The sequence below is a fragment of the Aplidium turbinatum genome, chromosome 10, assembly GCF_918807975.1.
Source record: "Aplidium turbinatum chromosome 10, kaAplTurb1.1, whole genome shotgun sequence".
Taxonomy (NCBI): domain Eukaryota; kingdom Metazoa; phylum Chordata; class Ascidiacea; order Aplousobranchia; family Polyclinidae; genus Aplidium; species Aplidium turbinatum.
The window spans coordinates 12,858,859-12,879,694 of record NC_137481.1 but is presented as its reverse complement, the minus strand read 5'-3'; the positions used below and the strand labels follow the sequence as shown (position 1 = coordinate 12,879,694).

Here is a 20,836-nt window from a genome sequence, read left to right as displayed (position 1 = left end):
CATTTTCACCAACTTGAGCTTTCTGTGTACTACCGTTGAGACTACCCCGTGTGTACTACCGCCAGACTCCTATTGGCCTCCAGCCACCGAGTCAGCCGCTACGCGGCTGACTGACACAATTTCTTGCCCCCACTCCCTTAACAAATTTCTAAATACGCCACTGAAGATGCCTATTGCCTAATATGTGATTGAAATTGTAACAACAACCCTAAATTTGTGCAAATGCGTTCAACTTTTGCAAGTTTAAGAAGTTTCTGGTGGATATTGATGCTGACTGTGAAGACGAGTTCGTGTTCACTTCCGTTCTGTGGTTAAACCATACCATGGTTAAGCCAGAGCACAAAGTCAACAGATTATTCGAAAGTGCACTCGGCTTGCATCAACAGCATCAATTCTTTCCTGCTTCTGATGAAAATATTTGCAACATCAATGGTAATAGACGCAGCCACAGCCTCAAAATCATTTTCAGCTTGGGCTGCTAGATTTGCAGTCAGATGTAAAGCTGACACAAGAATTTAAATGTGATCATCTGCTTCACTTTTGAAGTCTTGTTCCAGAGGGAAGTATCCCAATTCGATAATTCTAAAGCCGTAAAGCTCTTAAGATTGAGAAGTATTGTTTGTTTGTTTGTTTATCTTTATCCTGCATTGCGGGAAAGCGGACTTGAATGCTATGCATCGGTGTATGCCTTCCGACATACACCTGACCCACGCTGCAGCCGACTGCAATGTCTGTTTCCGGTTGTCTACTCTGCTTATGACTTAAATTTGGTACTACCCATTACTCAAAATTGATCACTGGGTAAAGGCAATTATCGTAAAGTTTCTTGCCCAGAGAAACAACAGCAAGTGCGGGTGGCTGGAGTCGAACATGCAGGCTCTCGACTGCGAGCCCAACGCGCTAACCACTCGGCCACTGCTGCCTACATCAGCATGAGCTGTTCGAGACGTTCTTTTGCAAATACAAAATCTATAAATAGCCGTTTGAAATGAAACAGAAAGAAAACTCAAAGGAAAAGAATGTTGTGTCAACACTTTGCGTCAGTTTTTAATTCGTTAGCTTTTATACGCTAGCGTTAGTAGACTACTGATTTTGACCACTATAAGTTTACTTTAATTATTTGAAAGAATTGATAATCATCTTCGTAGGCATACACTAGGTCCAAGACAAAGACTACGCACAGTAAAACGAAAGTGTTTAGATTTTGAAACATAGAAATAAAATTTTGCATCGAAACAATTTGAAATGATCATACGCTATGAGGCTTATCAATCGTCATTACCATGCAAAAAGAAAAAGATAGCCTACAACACCAGTTGAATTGTGTGAAAACCTTGTAAAGTGTTTATTTACAGCGTTTTAAAATCAACATGAAATAATAAAAATTAAATCGTTTGGCTATACCACATGTGCAATAACCAAGAGGTGGTGAGAAACATTCGCTATAAAAGCACAAAAACTAAGATAATATTCTTAGTGAAAGCTCATAGGCAGCCTGTATATGAAAATTGATTTTATTATCAAAATCTATAATAAATGGCGGTAGATGGTTGGGGTGTTGTGTATGTACGATTGCCTTCTACAAATAACAAGCGATTCGTCTTCACGGAAGACAGTTATCGATAAGAAATGTTATTGCAGGACTGAGGAGTAATTATGTTCACTACCCATAACTTTTTAGCTGCACTAACTTAACAAGTCATTGGTCAAGTAAGTTTGTTCCAGCTAGTGTAGGTTACACGACAATGTGTAAGGTCACACAACATAAAATCATTTAATTACAAAGTTACGTCCCTGTCCAACGGAAGTCACGATATAAAGTATTTTAAAGTTTTAAATGTCTTTGTTTAACAAAGACATTATTTATTTATCAATGCTTTGAACACAATCTCAATTCCTACTCACTATGTAATTACAATGCTATAAGCTACAATAGCATATAATGTAGACTATAAGGTCAGGTGAGCTACTGTTATCAAAGTCATCTTTGTTTTCTTCTAGCAAATTTATTGTGCATTTAAAGCACTCTTCCAGACCGACAGGTTGCAGCAGCTTTTCCCATTCGCGTTGATAGTTTCTTCTGAGACTAACTTCAAGTAAGGACTGAAGTCGTTGAGTAATCTATCGGACTTCCACTCTTTGCTCAATATGATTGCTCTTCCGTTTTTGTTGTTGCTCACCATTTCTCTCATACGAAGAAGCCAAGCTATAAAAATAACCAACTGTTAGCCTATACTATGCCCATCTGTGGTAGCTTAATAAGCAATGGGAAAGTCAGGATAGTCGTGAGAAAGCCGATGACGTAGTAATGAGGGAGTTGACTCAAAGAGAAGAAAATGTGACTGAAAAGCTTGCGTCTGAGGGGCCAACGTATCTAAAAGAGGCCAGGAAATCACAATTGTTAGCTAACAATTTAAAAATCAGATTAGTTTTCTTCATTTTGTTTCTATCTGTTAGCTATTCCTACAATAATCATGATACATCTCGCAAGCTTGTGGGACAAAAAACTTTCCTTCAAGCATGTCTTTCCTCAACGTATCGATAAATTGGCTACAGGAATAATCGTTGACAAGTAGGCTACTAGCCACTGATAAGCAATTTTCCTATCGTTTAATTTTAATAACATGCATATCATAGCACACATACAAAGTTTGTCCCCTCCGACGTTTTCTCATAAACTATGACCATGGCTTCACGATTGTAGCTTTAAATCACAAATTAACAGATTGTGCTAAACAAATTAACATCACCTCGAGGATTTTGAACTCTGTCTAGCATGATGTTGATGATGATGCTGAAGTCCTTGAGCTCAAAAGGTATCCAGGTCAACTGTAAAATTAACAGCATAATATAAATATGTGTGTCAAGTCAAGTCAATTTATTCTGTTTCAATAGCGCCACATGCACCACATTATAAACAAACAAGCAGAGTAAATGAAAAATAAAACAATGCATTGTACTGTAACTCTTAAAAGCTACAGCTGTTGGTTAGATTATGAGGCAATCAGAATGGTAGCGAAAAACCAACAGCGGTCATCTAGTCAGCAACCATCCCATAACAATAAATCTAACTAACACATTCATACACACAGGTGTGCAGGGGCAGGCACACTACTTCCGTAGATAAAAAGGGTTTAATCACTGACATAAAAAAACAACAACGGCTGTTGGTTTGAATCTCCAGTCTTAATGGGATCATTAATTTTGTTAAAAGCTTTAGAGGAGTCCAAAAACATGAAAAACCACAGGAGTAGTGAAGTTTACTGAACTGTAAAGTAAATCATAAAGCTGTAAGTCATTTTCCCTTTGTATAAATATTAAATATATAAAAGTATACAGGTGAAAAATAGGTTAGCTATCTAAAGGAAACACAACAAAAAGTTTTCATTTATATTTGCAACAAAAATTCAGTAAAACCTGATTGACACAGTCAGCTATTCATTTAAGCCAACTCTCATCTTGAAAGAAAGTGATATGGTGAATTTCACGATGGACAAAAGAAATAAAGACTTGTTAGTAGACTCAGGGCTTTGGTAGACTGCATTGTCTGATTCTCTTGAAAACCATTCAGCAAGCATAGGTTGCTACGGTAGATTACAGTGCCTTTGTAGACTATTGTGATCAATCTTCGACTGTTATCTAAAGAGCAGCCTGCCTGTTATGTCTATTTACATTGCTTACGAAAGTAAACACAAACATCAATACAGGAAATTGGGCCCAGCTCACTTGTTTAAACTCAATGCGTTCTGGATTAGCATTCTTTGGAATACAAATAGTGTCCAAATCATGGCAGCTCCCAAACACTTCATCATCTGCAAAATAAAAATTCGCTTCAGTAAAGCAGCTCATTTATTACTTGGTAAATCCGCATAGACTAGGAATACACGTCACTCTCACTGGAATACAGAATATTTGATTTTTTCAGTGTTACCAACCAGTATCAAAAGTGAAACTTCCTTTTTCTTGTAGTTCGCAAGCAACATGAATGCAACGGGAAGAAGTGTCGCATCCAACCACCTAAATCATATTTTATTGTATGTTTTACATTTTTTATCGTCGCCGTCCTGTGAGCCTCTGCGGCCGAGGGTCTTTTATAAGTTAGTAAGCTATAACAAATGTTTGTTTTAAAAATAATAAACGGCTTGTCAAAAACTATTGAAGTTCCTATTTGTACAATGATTCAAACTAATTGATTTTGGTAAAAAATAATTCATGTACTGTAGGGTGCTCAAGCTGCACCAAACATATAATTACATGAATGATTAAATCTTTATCCTCGGACTGGAAAAGCTTCTTCGAGAGCTCCTGGCAGTTTCGCATACATGTAGTGTAGAGACTTTGGACCACTGACGCAGGCACGGTCACCGAGATTGACAGAGTGAAGTTTCCGATTGTTGAAGTGTTGTTGCCGAGGAATTATTTTATCCATTAGATGCTGCCGAATGGAGAGCAGTCCTTAAAGTGCGTTGCTCAAGCGCACACCCCGAGAGTCGAACCATCGCCGCTTAATCTTGAAGCTTCTTCGTTTACGAAGTCACGTATAGTTGCCAAAGCTGTTGCATTGTCGCATGATAGTTCATAATGATTGGCTACGTCGATGCTTTGCTTTCTTCACTTTGTTCATCATAGTAACATTACTAACATGAGATTACTGATCCCACAGTAACTGATGTAGGTCTATATGAATCAATATGGACACACAAAATGTAAGAAAACTTCAAAATATAGCTTTTTAATTTACTGTTCCACTTAAATCGTAAATTTAGCCTCCACTTACAGAGTTAAACACATCTGACAACTCAAATGCGAGACGCCCAGTCCCACACCCCACCAGCAAAACACGGCTGGCGTGAGGTCCTTGGGCTGCTTCCCAGGCCAAAGAACGAATTCTCTTGAAACATGCAAGGGTATCCAAGCTGGCTTCGCTGTCGGTATACTGAGCTCTAGCCAGCTTCGCTACTTCCTCGGCTGTGTCCACGAGATAATGCAAGTTGGTGGTTTTGCGACGAACTGGATGAACTCCCTTCGTTGCAATAATTTCTGGGTAATCTAGCACCACAACAAACAATATTATTAGGTTGGTTGATAGCTTAAAACAATTTCTTTACGTTTAACAAAAATCAGACTAAGTTTAGAATCAAAACAATTTAGAGCAGGCTAATACAATGACAATAACGACTGCAGAAAATTGTTGTAGACTAATTCAGTCGCAAAGCTTTTCATGTTAGTGCTGGTTCGAAGGATTATGTCACAATGCGTTCTATTCTACTTTGACAAGCCGTAGCCTGTACTTGTGACGTAGCCAAACAAGCAACTATTATTTATAACAGGTAATTAATTATTCTGAAGAATTGAATAACTTACAAGCACAAAAATAGTTGTTTTGGTATTAAAGATATTATTTTTGAGAAGGCACGCAAAAGCAAACGTATAAAGCATACATTTTTACATTAACGTTACAATAATGACATCGACTTTGTTCATTTTCTTTACAAACCTAGTGTTTTCGTATCAACAACGTAGACAGGAGTGTCAACAACTATCACAGGTGTGTGCTTGTCAGGTGCAACCGTTTTTGCCAAGCGGAATCCCGCATGTTGAATAAAATGCCTACGAAAAGCAAATCTTGCAAAGCGAGATGATGCAATGCCAGTAGTGATCCAACTCCCACCCTACATGAAACAGCGTGGAAATAGTTTAATGTTTTAAACCCTTTGGGGAGCATACTTTTGCCTACTTTTCATTTCAAAACTACAGCTTTTAATGCACTAATTCAATCTAAATGCTTTAACAACAAATTAATGAAACAGCACTAGGTTTAAGTTAGTTAGTCAGTTTTAAGTAGATGATATGGATTTTCGTGCAATCAGTTGAGATCTTTTCTATTCAAACTACGGGTTGTTGTGGTCAATGATCAAATCGTCAATTCTGAAAATATATTCCAGCCAGCAAATTAGTTCTTGAAAAAAGGCTGCTTCACTGACTGGGATATGCCGAGCAAAAAGACAAAGCTTTTCAGCAAATAAGCGTAGGCTACTGTACATTAGCTTTTCTTGTTTAACTGCTGCTTCTGAATTGTCCTCGGATTTTAATTGTTTGCTGTCTTATTCCTCGTGGTGATGCAGTAATTCAAATGGCTGAAATCACAAAACTCTCACTTGTATCATCGTGTGCTTCCCATCGAAACAAGGAGTCGAAAAGTCGTCATAGTAAAGGTTAGTTTCAAAACCAGGAATTCCGTTGAAGTGATCTTCAACCCATTCCCAGACATTTCCCATCGTGTCATAAAACCCGCTTGGTGACTTGGGGTAGAAGTTGACAGGCTGCACAAAATAAAAAAGGCTTTCAAACAGACAAAAACGCTTCTGCATGAAAGCCCTTTATTCGGCTATTATTACCAACAATTGAAAATATTTGCTTAGGTGGTCTCTACCTAGGTGGTAAAGATTCTCAAAAGACAAAATAGTGTTTGAGAATCTTTGCTAAGGTGGTTTCTTGTTTCAAACAAGTTGTTTGGGGAGGCGTGCTTGTAGTAGACAACGAACAATATGTTTTTCAAGATAAATCAATCAGGCAAGTGAAAACAGTCTGGGACACTGCACGCCAACGGAAATGCTGATGGTATCAACAACCTCGCCATATGGTTTGTTAATAGCCACACCGGACATGATACGAACGAAGAAAATGACAATTATTTTCGTACGGTGCATAACGAAAAGTACTCGAGATAGTGTTCTGTGTGCTATCGATTTAGCTTTCACAATTCGTCCCAATTTCTGAGAATCGTTTGCTTCATGCTGTAGGCTAAAAACTGAATATCTGATATAGCCTACATTAATAATTCATTTTTCTTGTTAAGTCAAGTTTATTTTCAATGCAAATTCACACAATCTACATGTCATGTAGAAAACAAATCAGCAGGCTAAATCAAAATCAAACAAGAAATAATAAACCTTCAATTTTTGAAGACGAGTTGTCAGTTGAAGCTATATAGCCTACCTGAAGGGTCATTTAACTCGTGCGGCGTAACTAACTTATGTTTAAAAGGTCCAATGATGTCTAACAGCTTCAAATTGTCAACGGCCAATATAAGTGGCCTATTAAGTTTTCAATATCTTAATAATTAAAGTTATGGACTATAGCCGTAACGTTAAAAAGCTTGCGGCTCCAAAATCATGATGATCAATGTTTCAAGTATAGTATTTTGTTTACCGTAGAAGAACCAAAAGCCAGATTGGTGTTGTATTGCTTAGTGACACCGTCTGCATAAATCGGATCAGTCGATAAATTATCAGGGTCATAATCTGGTAGCCCGCGAAGAACATGCTCTTCTGCCTCAGTCGGAAGCCTGAAGTCTGAACCCATCCAACAACAAAATGCTTTCGCTTCATGATAATTCACCTCCACCGGCCAGTCCAGTGGTAATGGAACAATATCAAACATCAGACGAAATCTGAACAGAAATCGCATTGTTTGTAATTTTAACCAAAGTAGTGATGGCGTTTGTTTGCATGAATACGCTTCGTAAGACAAGTAAGTAAACCGCACTGAAAGTCAATTTTATAAAGTCTTTTACGATAGCCTATCTATTGAAGTGGTCGCGTTGTTTGCGTCTATGCAAGAGCATTTTGTCGTGTTGTTTTATAACAACAACAATCCACCTCAAACTTACAAGAAGTTAATGATGTGATTGAAAGTTTGTCAAAAAATTTAAGATAAGCTGCAGAGCGCAAAAAAGTTGGATTTTGTGCATAAAAAAACAACAGAGTGTATGTTAAAGAAACATTTAAAGTACGATTGTGTGTCCATTTTTTTTCCACAAAACAAACTGCATAGAAGCGATGTCGGCTCGACACCAGTCCAGAGCATACGGTTGTATTTTGGAAAAAGCTAAGACATGCTTGAAATACAAAATGATCTGGACACGAATATTGGCTTCATTGCTTTCCAATCCACTTAACCTAAAATCCTAAATCTGCAACTCCCCAAGTATGTAGGCCATACAACAAACCAAAATTAGAAGCCAAGTAAAACAGCAAAAACATTAATAAAACAACAAATTTTACTTGTAAGTGCTGCTATCGACACTGGTCTCCTTTTCATGTCCATTGAAATATCTGTTTTCTTCGCTTTTTCCGCAATGACTGTACGATGCAAGATCCGCTCCACAATTGGACTTGCAAGTTTCATTGCAAACCCAGAAGACAGGATGTCTGCAAATAGATGGCGTTTGTCAAACGCGGGACTATCTGCAAAGCAACCGAACAAAGGTACAATTCTGTAAATTGTGCCGTGTCATTGCTTCGCAAAAAAGTAAACTTCAGCTAATATTGACCTTAACCTAAGCGTTTGAAATAGAGCTAAAATTAGCTTTCGTTACTTCGCTACCGAGCTTGACGAAACATTTTCCATTCCCATCCATCCTTCGACCAGTATTTAGGGTTATCGTAACCGCCATCTTTGACAAACTCCAGCATTTGTCGATTTGTGACCTTGTACTTAGAAGCTTCAAAATCAGGAACTCTGAAATCACGTGGACAACGTGTCACATTGTTGAAATAACGTTATGTATGGAAGTGAACGTTATAGTAAAGAAATCCAAACCAAGAACTATTTGTAACGAGAACTTACTATCGTAGGGTACACTTTTGTATATGCTTCAATAGTTTTAAATGTTTAAAAACGTTTATTCAAATGAATTCAACCGCGCAACGATAAAATTTCTTTTCTACCTGACTTGCATCAGTGACTTAAGTCACCGTCAAAGTGAAAAGCATTGAAAACGGCTTTAATCTGCATTCTACATCTCAAATAGCATAATACAGTATACATAATATGCGGTGGTTACTTATGGCTTGTATACAGATTGTTGATGGCAATGCTTCACTTGTATTTTTGCGAGCACAAAACCACAACGCTGAAAGCTGCACGAAATTATTAACACAACTCACTGCATTAATGTCTGGCCATATTCATTGTCCCATCCCCACAGCGGACTGTCCTTATCTTTTCCTAGACGAACTTCTGAACCATCTTGTTTGATCATAGGATTCTTTAGCACAAGTTCACCTGACAAATAGTCCAACGTATAAAAATTTTAAATACTGTAGTAAAAAACATGATGAAAAAGAGGAAATATTTTACTTGCTGTTTAGATTATGATTGACATTTATTATGACTGTATGTCTGTTAATGTACAGTAGCAAGGTTGGTTCGTTTTCAGCCAAAGCAAGTCGTAGTTTGTCTAGCATTGGCACAACAGTGCATGATTGGCTGAAGACGTGCGGTAGGAATCTGCGCATTGGAGCTTTAAGATGTGTAGTGTGCGCAATCCGAGCCTCAAAAGGCGAATAAAGCTTAATAAAATTATTAACACTGTAGCCTATATAATACGCATTTTGCTCACCAGTGCTCATAGGACCATATTTCCATCCTACTGGTTTCTTTACCATAGAAACCGGTAATTGCCGTATGAGAACGGAAGACGTTTCCAAGTGAATACGCTCGTGTTCAATTGACATCCACACGCTCCACCATGGATCATCATGCTGAATCGGAAATACAAGATCCCTTTCTTGTATAGCCGATCTCACGATACCACGGACCTGTTAATACAATTTTGTAGGTTTCTTACTTTTGTTTAAGGTCAAGCTGTTTATTTGTGTCTAAAAAAATAGTAACCTTTCGCCTGTACTCCACAACATCCTCCACAGAAGGCCAATCGTAGGATCCACCCATGCGGTAATTTTCCGTGTCATCCCAGGACATTTCATCGACGCCGGTTTCAAACATTGCTTCATATTCCTTGTTCACTCGTTCCTTTAAAAAAAAGAAACGAAGACGTTGAAATGCAGTTACCTCATATATGAAAGGGTTAAAAACTTTATAGAATGAAAACATTAATTAAAGGTCATAAGAATCCATTGCCATGTAAAGATTGGCTGCTAACCGCTAACTGGTCAGCTGTCTTATTAGAGCTTAGGCGAACGCTGTTGTACCTGGAAGTTTTAATCTAGAGCAACGTCATTTCCCGAATTAACAAAGACAGTCAGATTGGTTCATACACCGAAATTCGTGTAAGCTGCAAAATCAAATTAGTCAATTTAAGAATTTTTATCCTTTGTTAGAGCTGCATTTCACCGGGATATTTTTTTGTATATAGTGATAGCACTCTTTGCAATTATACTGCAGTAAGCTACTTTTAACTGATGCAGAACTTCTAGATAGCCTAACTTTGTTAGATCTAGGCCTAGATCAACAGACTAGTACTGTAAGAAATGGGTAGATCTTGGGAACTAGGCTACTTGTCAATAGAATGTGGTTTGAAAATAAATTTTGTACCACCTGGCAATACAAGTGTTTTTTCTGCCTGTAGACACCGTGCTACAAAACATTATAAAGCGCAGTCAGACCTAACGCACAATATAAGCATTTAAACTCACTACTGGTTTGAGTTACCTTGATGAGTCCGGCCAAAATAAATTTGTTGATATACACCACCGCTGGATGACAGTAGTAAAAAATCAAGGGTAGGCGTAAGCGATCGGGACATTTGTAGAAATTTTTTTCATCTGAAAGTAAAGGATTTTTAAATAAAATTTTATCATAAGTTGTGGTATTTTGTGAGCATAGCAGACTACCGGTACGTTAAATGTTATTGGAGTTTTTTGTGCCAAAACGTGACTTGCCTGTCACGTTTGAGACGTGGATCATAAATCATGAGCATGACAATCGTGAGTAAGCAGCTTAATACAAACCTTTTCATTTCAATTGAAAAAAAGTTAATAAATAGACTCTTTTGTGGCATGACAATCGCCATGACATTGACGCGTGTGAACGCGAAGAGTCGGTTACACGGTTGCTATCAACGTTGACAAACTTAATATTGACAAAGTCTTGTTCATGTGTACACTGAGAGTTCATCGTACATCATTGTTCATCTATAGAAAATACTGTCTCAAAGGCAAACATTAATCTAAGTTGTAAAAAAATATGCTGCACATTATTTTCATATAATCGTAGCGTATACTGCATTGAAATACTGAATGTAGTTTCAAACTGGCCTATGTCTACATTGCAATATTTTTGCTCAACTGTGGGTGTTTACAAACCATATTTTAAGCTTATCCATAATGTCTGGCAGTTATAACTGATCACTGAAAACTGCTGCAAAACGCTGCAATCGATCTTTACAAACACAATAGAAAATAGTAGACTAAAGATAAAAGCAGGTATGTTTGCTTTGTCGCTTTTAGTAAAAAATTATTGGTTGTAACGTAGGCCTGACATGGGCGTGTTCAGGAATTCTTTGGAGGTCGACAGGTCGAGTTGAGATTGGTGTTTACTAATCGCTTAGTAATGAATAGGTTACTGGCTACTCATGGAAAATCAAAGCCTTGCGTAATTCAAAGGATATTAAAATTCATTAAAAGTTGTGGCCGATACAATTTTGCATCGGGAAACATAGATTTCTCGGTTACATAATGCAACTACAATTACTACATATTCAATACAAACTTCCAGTCTGGAATTTTAACGCACTGCTCGAAATTGTACAATTGAGTCGATGATTTCTTGAAGAAATCTAAATTATTTATCCAAGAGAAAGTCTCGTGAAAACCTAATCCTGGTAGTTTCTCATTCATGAAAGTAAATGAAATAAGTTCGTTAACTGAGTGAAGTTTTCTCTTAAATGCCGAAGTTCAAAGCAGAGTCTGTTAAAAAGAATAGTGATCAAAGTTTCACTTACAAAAATGCAATGTAAGACTAAAAGAAGTTCTCATATTTCAAAATTGTTTCAATACTACGTTACACAACACGGAAATCAAAACACAACTTTCATATTTTCAAGAGTAACATTAAATCGTTCTTTCTGCGGGCATTACGCTCTGTCATATAGAATCAGATTGGCAAATAAAGTTATTTCTCTCTCTCATGTCAGCTTCATTTCAATATTTCTGCTGTTTCGTACTTACCGCCAACAATTTTCTTAAGCAAACTAGAAGAAAGTTAATTAGACTTTTACTTGAAAGCGAAGACCAGAAACGCATTGAATGTTATCCACGCTCATCCTCGAACAGTTGGCTAATTCCCAACTGTCTTCCATAAAACTACTATTGGTAAAAAAGTATGTCCATATCTGCTGCTTGGTATAAAATGATTTGAACAAAAGGCGTTATATTATGTGTCCTCGTTTATTGTAAATTTGATTAGCTTTAGTCTACTCTTTCCGTGGTGCGCTCCTTGCAACAGTAACACTAACTGGTCTAGCGGACTTGATTTTTGTAAAATCATGAAAACTTTATTTTGCTAGAGCGTTTAACTACTTAACTTGGCTTGGGTTTGCAAAGTAGGGGTTTAGAAGTATGGCAAAGCGATATTATTATATGTGCATTGATGGCAGTTCTTGAGAAAGAACATTTTTATGGAAGAACTGCTTTGCAGTACTAGAAAGTAAATCGCTATAACCGATAGGCGACTTCTAAACAGTCTTTCCTTCGTGGCAAAAATGTTAATTTATATTTTAGGGTACAATTGAGTTGTTGTAATCTTGTAAATTTTAATGCTTGTATTTATCTAGCCCAGGGGTCCGCAAACACTTGTTGGCGCGACCCAAAAAACAATCGGTTGAAATATTCGCAACCCAAACGTTTCGGAAGTAAATAATTTTGCGCAAAATACTTTGCAAATTAATATCAATTTCAATACGGTCGTCCCCGCTTACTAAGCCCACATCAGGACACGACGATTTTGGGCTTATTTAATGGGGGACAATTTTCTTCCACTCCTATACCTTCAGTAATTTCGGAATGAACCAAATTGGGATAAATATGCGGGTGGACCTATTCACCGTGAGCTCCGTCGTCGTCGTGCAACCCTCTGGGGCCGAGCATCTATCCTTTTACCACCCCCAGACCCACGAGTCACGATGTTTCTGGACTACACTGGAAGGCTACTAGAGTGCAGCCAGTGTTTGGTTTCATCATCCATGACACGCAGACCTTCCACTCGGTTAGGTGGCTGAAGATGGTACAGTCATTGATGATGTGGTCTGCGGTCTGTTCCTCGGCTCCACATTCACAGGAGGAAGAAGAGGCCATTCCCCATTGGGGTATGATTGAGCGGAAAAGCCCGACGCCGGTACGAAGACGGTTGAGGCGCACCCATGCCTGTCTTTGCAGTGTCAGGCCAACGGGGCATGTGTCGGCGTCGGAGATGAACGAATGGAGTCTGGTGGTACTTGACTTCCTTTCAGAATTCCATTATGGTCCGCCCAAGTAGCCCCAGAGATGTTTTGTTCATCAGCTTCGTTGATCAGAAGTTAAGCGGCTGGCACGAATGGGTGTCTTGATTTCAGTCGACGGGGTGCTCGTTTGAGAGAGCAGAGATCTTGTGGTTGAGAAGATGGTTATGCTCTAGTGCTCGCAAGAGAGACAGAGTAGCTTCGTCGCGACGAAGCTCAGCTGTTTGGATGCCAGCAAGAATGGGAAGATTGTCCAATGGTGTGGGACGCAGGCATCCGGTCATTATGCGCAGGGCGCTGTTTATGGCAGTGTCGATGTTGTGGCTTGTGGCAGTGAGCACTGCAGCATCAAACAGCACCATACGCAAAGTGTCAGCACTCTCCACCCAGCTGGAGTCTGCCAGGCGCTTGAGTAGCACAGCGCGGGATGTCAGTTTCTTGCGCAGTGACACGAAATGATGGTGGTATGTGAGCGATCTGTCCAGTGTCACCCCAAGATGTTTTGGTTCAGGCCAAAAGGACAGAGGTTTTCCATTGTTCTGAACATGTAGCTCACGATCAGCTTCCCGATAGTGTAGGTGGAAAGCTGCTGCCAAAGTTTTGGCTTCGCTGAGTTTCAGTCGCCAGTTCTGGAGATAAGCTGAGAGAGTCTTCATGTCCTGGTTCAAGGTGTCTTCCAGGCTTTATAACCGTGGGCTTAACTACTGTATACTACAATCGAAAGTATAAATTTACTTTTACGAAATTGTACGAAACTCAGCACATCAAAACCTATATGATTGTATTTCTTTTTGCCTTACAAGTTATATTTATAGTAAGTTTAAACCGTTTTGCGACCCACTGTGGATGGTCGCGCGACCCAAATTTGGGTCGCGACCCACTATTTGCGGACCCCTGAATTCTAGCCTACTGGATTTGCCTGATCATAATTTGTGACATAATGCATACTCATTTATTACGTTGGTCACCAAAATTAATATAGGCTAATAGTGACCTCCGAGTTAATAGTTGATTGCCGGCAGGGCCGCTGAGAAGATAATTTGGGCCGGTAGGCTACCTATGAAATTCTCGGCTCCCTAATCAAGGCGCTTTTTAGAAAACGCACTATATTTAAAGAAAACGAGGTAGTTTCTTCAAGTTCCCGTGGCTCTTGAAAAGGTTATGGGTCCCTAAAATCATCCCGGGCCCGGGTTCACAAGTACCCCTGGCCTTGGACTCCCCTTTGGACTCCCCTTTCAACGCTACTGATTGCAGGATCGCAGGCATTGAAACCTGGCAATGACAAAACTTTTAAATGCAAACGAGTGCCTTTAAAGCCACCACCTACTACTGTTTTAGTTGAATCGGTTTTTTTACAACTTGCCTGTAATAGATGAAAATAGCCATTCGTCCAGTCCGTATGTATTTTCAAAATATTCCAGCAATTCCCTGCAAAATATGTGACAAATATGTTTGAGCTGTGAATACAAAAAAGTCACAACTGTGATGTTATTTAGTGTTACTTTTTTGCAATGAAGTATTTAAGAAAGAACAGAGGGCCAGGTCAGGGACGCAGCCACGGGGAGCTTGGGGGAGCAGTCATCCCCCAACAACATGTTTTAGTATTATTAGAACGTTACAATGACATGGCGTATTAAAATGACGAATAGCGTTTTATAAAAAAAAACTTTGTTAGGACCAAACCAAAAAAATTTTGTTTGATGTTGGAATTTAACTTTAGTGGAACTTCCATAATTTTTCCCAATTTCATGAAAAAATGTTGCGTCATTTCGATACAAAAAGTTTTTTGTATTATTTACCCGCTAGCGGAATAGCATCTCAGCTTTCCCAAAATCTACCAGCTACAAAAACAATAGATGCTATTTTATTGTATTGTAAAAGGTCTGTCTGCTTTGCACTGATTTGGTGTTTTTCATCACAGCGTGTTTGTCTACAGTAGATTATAAGTGTTCTTTCCATAGAAAGAGAACTTTGGATAAAGAAACTGCTTGGCAACATTTGAAGAACAAACGGTGAAGTTGTTTGCAAATCACAAGGGATATTTCAAATCACAAGTGAATATTCAGTAGCTATATTTATAAACACATTTTTTTATTTGAAGCATTAAAATATTTGTCTCCTCTTCAAAAAAAGTTGCTTTTTCCCCACTAAAATTCTCTTTTCAGCTACGTCACTGGGCCAGGCTAAGGCTAGTAACAGCTAACGAAATTCTGGATTGCTAACCAGACAGCAAATCAACCCTTTTTTACATTGATTTAACGTCTGTAGACGCTTGACGACACAGAGTGTACTAAAATAACTAGTTTACAACTTTTTACAGAGTACCTTAAATTAGTAATTAATTCACTTTTGAAAATATTAACCAACTGCTGATAAGCTTCTTTATTCAATCATCTTTCAAAAAAATGGTCGATGTCTATACTATCATAAATTAGGCTACTTACCGAGAAAAACAACACCGCTTAGTCTCATTGTTTGAAAGCAATTGAAAAGAATTTTTAAAAGCAATATACATACACAGAAGTAACTTACTCTTTGGTCCCACCATTCAAAGGACATGGCTTTTTTGAAAAGAAATCTGTTGGTCCAGTCAGAACTTCAAGCCTCGTCATGCTGATATTGCAGAACTAGCAACACTACACCAATACCTTGAATGAATACAATAACAGATAAAAAAAAAAAGCAAAAACACAATAAAAATTCATAACTCCATGCTTCAACACTCAACCTCGCAGCTATTTTCACAGCAAACTGCTTTCCACTTTCTGATTGTCACCCTCGAGGCGGCATTATATACCGTCATGGTGGCTGCGTCGACGCCAACCTATTTAAAACGTGACGCATGGTATAATTGCCCAAACGTGCTATTGAAGGCTTTTGTGTTTTGGTCTCAAAATGTCGAATCTCTCTGCACACCGCATGCGTGGACTTCGATATACATGGTAGAAAAAACAATTCCCAGCTAGCAAAACCCATCGTTTTTACAAGATTCAACGTCTACCGACGTTGAATTAATGTTTAAAATAACGGTTTTTGCTGGCTAAGAACCGTTTTTCTCTTTGAGCAATAGAGCGTAGCGCGAGAGCTGTGGCGAACCTGGAAAATCACAACAAATGACACCTCAGTTTTGCCGAAATAAACATTGCAAAAAGAATAGACGTCATTAACTATAGAGTTGTTCGAAAAGATGTTTTTGGTCAAACCGTAATTGTTCACAAACAACGTTTCGAAACAAAATCAAGACAACAATTAAGCTAACGAAATGTTTCAAAATATTTTTGTGCTGAACACTTGCAAGAAAAATAATTGGTAAGTACACTAGTTCTATTTCGAATTCACCACAACAAGCACAAAGTGATATTCCTCTTTTTTCCCCAATGAAACAAAACCACGAGAGAGAACTTTGCTTCGAAACGGAACAAACCATGTGGAAAGACTTTTGTTTTTAAATAGTCTTATGGTAGAGTCAAGCCCAAACAGCAAACTCCGTCATTTTTACATTGGTTCAACCTCGGCAGACGTTGTATCAATGTAAAATCGAGGGATTTTGTCTGGGAAGACGGCAAAGATTTTAAAAGGAGGGGCTTAAACCAATACCTTCTCGAGTAAGAAGGCCCTTTCATGAAAAAGGCAAAACTTGTGACGTCATCACGAGTAGTTCAGATTGTCAGCGAAGCGCGTATGGTGAATAGAGTTCTGCAATGGCTTTTAAGCTTGCTTCACTGTGTTTTATTGTAGTAAACCAGCAATCTGTGTCTTAATGTCACACGAATGTAAGAAATCATTGTGACCCCTGTGTCTGTAAGCAACTGTAGGTACCACAAATCAACACTTTTTTTTATTTTAAATATTCATGACCATAGTTCCACGCACGCAAACAAATACACTAGATCAAGTGATAGCATACACAATGCTATTGTATTGAAACATGAATCACAATTACAAATGAAAGTCAGATCTCATTTAAAATTTAATGATTAATCAACATGCTGTCAAAAATCATGCAACAATAAACAAATAATTGTTGTATTCAAACACAAAATGCCACAATACTGTAATAAAAATTGATACGCACAATTGATAAACATTACAATTTTCTTATAAACTATTATTTGAGAAAAGAGCATTATCACACATTAAATGTTGTACTTATATACAATTCTATCACAGTTGGCGATCAACATCATGCACATGATTAGTGCTATTGTAAGTGATTTTGAAATTCAAATAACAACATAAAATAATTAACCTATTCAAAGGCAGCATTGTAAACAGACCAGAGTAGGCCTACATAAATTGCACAATCACTAAATGCCATATAAATGACAGCAGATTACGAATTAACAGTTTGCAGTTCACGTTTCTTTGCCAGTCTTTGTTGAACAATTACATCATTTTCCTTGCGACAAAAATTATTGAGTAAAGAATTTGTGGATGCCCAGCAAGTCATGTTTGTTATTGTTGACACGCTGTGACCATTTTCACAAGTGTTTGTTGACAAGTAATCAACATCGCAATCCAAAATAGCACATAACGTTGTTTGTAAAACCACCTGCTGTTGGTTCTTTGAGAAAAGAAATTATTTAATTGCAGATAGTTGCTCCACAATAAGATAATTTATTTGAACAATCTTTATAATCTTATCATCAAGGTATAATAATCCTCCTCTAGTGATTGCACTAATACTTGTACCATTTACATTCGACATTGCACAAGTCATGCGTTCTTTGCATTCCTCATATTTCATTTTTTACATGCGGTATCACAACAATATCCAGCAAGGTAGGTAATAATGACAGGCAACACAGTTTCACATTTCACACAAATAATGACAAAATATTAAAAAGTCTGGTGGACAAACCGGTAGCTTTTGTGTCATTAAAATTAGCTGTTGACAATTAAACCAAATAGCATTTTCATAATATAAACAACCTTTAATAGACATTAAAATACTAATAACAAGCTTGCACTTTAATGCAAAATCACTTTTACTTGGTAAGGTACAATTTTCAGAAGACAATAACAACAATTGTAATACACTCTCCAATGTGGATATGGAATTTACATGCAATGATAAAACGTAATCACTAATGTTTAGGCAAATTTACTGAGCTTCTGTATACGGTCATGCTCAATTGTTCATCTAAAATCGCTGCACTGGTAACAACAGGCACAGCTATAACATGGCTCTTTATTTCACAAATCAATATTTTATCACGTTCGTCCACAATCTGCCATGAAGAATTGAATTTGAACTTTTTCCTCACAGATCTTTAATTGAAGTCAAACTGTCTTTTTCCAGAGCAATGGTAAACTCTTCTTTGCTGTTTGCAATTGCTTGAGAGAGCTGAACGTTATCTATTGTCTCAAGTTTGTCATCATGATTTGCTCTTTTGGATGTGGAAGGTTTGCTCAAATATGATGCGCGATTTGGTAATTGAGATGGTATGGCGCCAGGTACTAATGTCGAAACTTTCAAATCATAGGACAGCTGTTTTCCTGTTCTCTTACCAAATGCAGAAACAGCCTTTTTGATGTCATGTTTGTAAAAGAAGTTCACATACCTAAAAATTAAAAATATTTTTAAACAAAACCGAAATTGCATTCAGACTCATTAATTTGCGTTTACTTGCTTTTGTACATATTCCTTATTTTGCAGCTCAGCCATTTCCCAGACTGCAAATCAGACGTTTTTTCATTGATTCAACGTCCACAGACGTTAAATCGAAGTAAAGAAACGAGTGATTTGCTGTCTGGGTTGTGAAAGCTGTAATCCAGCTAACAGCTCAGCAGTCTGCTAAGAGTAAGCAGCTAGCAAGCATCTGACAATGTAAAAATGCTGTTAAAAGGAAACATTTGCTGGCTCAAAAAGGCATCACACTGTTTCGAACAATTAATCTATATCTAAACAAGCAGAACAACGCTATTCAAGCGTAAACTTAAAGTGGTTGTTTCTTTTGCCAAGTTACCCGCTTGAAAAGCTATTTCTGTGTTGGCCTACAGAGAACATTACAATACATCGAAAACACGTTAGAGTCTAGAGAGGATTACTAGAAAATTTTGTGAGAGCAGAGAAATCAGAGCAGAGAAAGCAATGCCATTATTTATGAATAGGATTTATTTGAAACAGTCAAACTAAACTAAATGGTTCAGCAGTCAGACATTACTTCCCAGACAGAAAATCGATCGTTTTTTCACATTGATTCACCGTCTGCAGACAATTCAAAAAAGGACTGATTTTCTGTTATGATTGAAACAATTAAGTTGACAAAATAAGTTGAGAGTACATACTCGACTTGACTTTGTTGGAACAAAATCCTTTTTGATAACATAGAGCCACTTCTTTTTTAATTCCTCATCTTTTGGAAAGCTGAAAACTTGCACTTTTAATCCACCATGATAATTTCCATTGCAGTTGGGAACACAGCACATATAAGGCATTGCAAACTTTTTGTTGTTTTCTCACCAGAGTTACAGAGTTTATTTAAAGATCCATTCTAGCAACTAAAACACACCAAAAAACCAGAGCAAAAACTAATTAACCAGCAAAATTTAGAAAATTTCTACAAATTTTAATTTTTCAACACAAAGATAGTTTGGTCATCCATCGCTGCCTTTCCTTTTAGTTTGCATTTATAACTAAGTTATCCAGCATTCACAATACCTTGCAATAAGGTAACAAAAAGAGCCTGAATAAATGTGTGAAATACTCTAATTATTTAGTTTTCAGAATTATTAACCTGCTAAGTAAATACTGCTATAATTTCAGATTTCTGTTAGATATTAACTTCTCAAATCTCATCCACTGATCAACAGTCAACACATTACACTGCATTGCGCCTTGCGGATCTTGCGAATTGCGATGCGGTTAGGAAAAGAAAGCTTACTTAGTGAGGCGTAACGATCTACCAGTGATGACGTCAATACGCAATGAAACGGCCTTCTACCTCTAGGTGGCGTTGCTTAAACCCAGAAAAACTCTTTTCGCCGTGTTTTGATAGTTTTTGGTAAAGTTTTGAGCTCCAGTTATGATTGTTTGTGAAAAGTCACGCTTTCTATTTGACAGTGGCTATCAATGCAATGGCAACGCCTGCAATGGCACGACATTGCAGCAGTTGGTTTTCAACTCAGCATTTTACCTTTGATTCTCAAGTAGCAACAAAAGGACCGATTTGTTGGTTAGGTTGCTTGTCTTCTCGCAATCACGCTTCGTGTTTTCAAAGAAGCATAAATTCATGTTTGCAACAAACATCTAGACAAATTGCAACCCAACCAGCAAATCGTTGTATTTCCACATTGACTCAACGTATGCAGAACTGATCACCGGGTGTTTGAAAGAGTGAAACAAAATTGTCACAATGACAAGTTGGAATTTTGCTGCGAAATCTTTCTGCTGAACAGTCTCAAGCCCAAATAATGCAGTTAGTACATTTTCCAACAACACTATTTCTAGTGCTGGTAGATCTGAGATCGAATTCAGGTCGGGTCATACCAAAGACTTTAAAAACGGTACCGATTGTGTTTTTTCTTGCATAACGCAGTAAGGATAGATCGGGTAATAATGACTAATGACATTCTAAATCTGATACAAAA

The 20,836-nt window shown here is 37.7% G+C and overlaps 2 protein-coding genes across 4 annotated transcripts; both read right to left on the bottom strand.

Annotated features, from left to right (window-relative positions):
- Positions 1 to 1,183: 1,183 nt before the first annotated feature.
- LOC145778063 (uncharacterized) lies at positions 1,184 to 15,892 on the bottom strand. 3 transcript variants are annotated; one of them, XM_082589467.1, is made up of 16 exons: positions 15,776 to 15,892; positions 14,607 to 14,671; positions 10,459 to 10,571; positions 9,682 to 9,819; positions 9,407 to 9,605; positions 8,952 to 9,069; positions 8,389 to 8,523; positions 8,067 to 8,213; positions 7,213 to 7,453; positions 6,159 to 6,323; positions 5,498 to 5,672; positions 4,778 to 5,049; positions 3,936 to 4,017; positions 3,727 to 3,812; positions 2,751 to 2,829; positions 1,184 to 2,206 (listed from the first exon to the last, which is right to left on the bottom strand). In XM_082589467.1, exons 1-16 carry the CDS (start codon positions 15,853 to 15,855, stop codon positions 2,007 to 2,009), a joined length of 2,295 nt encoding a protein of 764 aa, XP_082445593.1. In that variant the 5' UTR covers positions 15,856 to 15,892; the 3' UTR covers positions 1,184 to 2,006. The 3 variants fall into 3 exon arrangements, 2 of the variants coding, with proteins under 2 accessions (XP_082445593.1, XP_082445594.1); XR_014290408.1 differs by lacking the exon at positions 3,936 to 4,017 and having other exon boundaries at positions 2,145 to 2,206; XM_082589468.1 differs by lacking the exons at positions 10,459 to 10,571; positions 14,607 to 14,671; positions 15,776 to 15,892 and adding an exon at positions 9,999 to 10,075.
- Positions 15,893 to 17,031: 1,139 nt separating this feature from the next.
- LOC145778631 (uncharacterized) lies at positions 17,032 to 20,082 on the bottom strand. The gene is made up of 2 exons (XM_082590162.1): positions 19,535 to 20,082; positions 17,032 to 18,807 (listed from the first exon to the last, which is right to left on the bottom strand). Exons 1-2 carry the CDS (start codon positions 19,573 to 19,575, stop codon positions 18,507 to 18,509), a joined length of 342 nt encoding a protein of 113 aa, XP_082446288.1. The 5' UTR covers positions 19,576 to 20,082; the 3' UTR covers positions 17,032 to 18,506.
- Between the last annotated feature and the right edge of the window lie 754 nt (positions 20,083 to 20,836).

What these genes read in the sequence shown, in the direction of transcription:
- LOC145778063 (XM_082589467.1), bottom strand. Translation starts at nt 15,855, where the DNA reads ATGACGAGGCTTGAAGTTCTGACTGGACCAACAGATTTCTTTTCAAAA. An exon ending in TTGAATGGTGGGACCAAAGA is followed by an intron (nt 14,672 to 15,775) that starts GTAAGTTACTTC and finishes CATATTTTGCAG; the next exon opens with GGAATTGCTGGAATATTTTG. An exon ending in TTGTGGAGTACAGGCGAAAG is followed by an intron (nt 9,606 to 9,681) that starts GTTACTATTTTT and finishes TTGTATTAACAG; the next exon opens with GTCCGTGGTATCGTGAGATC.
- LOC145778631 (XM_082590162.1), bottom strand. Translation starts at nt 19,575, where the DNA reads ATGTTATCAAAAAGGATTTTGTTCCAACAAAGTCAAGTCGA. An exon ending in TTCCAACAAAGTCAAGTCGA is followed by an intron (nt 18,808 to 19,534) that starts GTATGTACTCTC and finishes TTTAATTTTTAG; the next exon opens with GTATGTGAACTTCTTTTACA.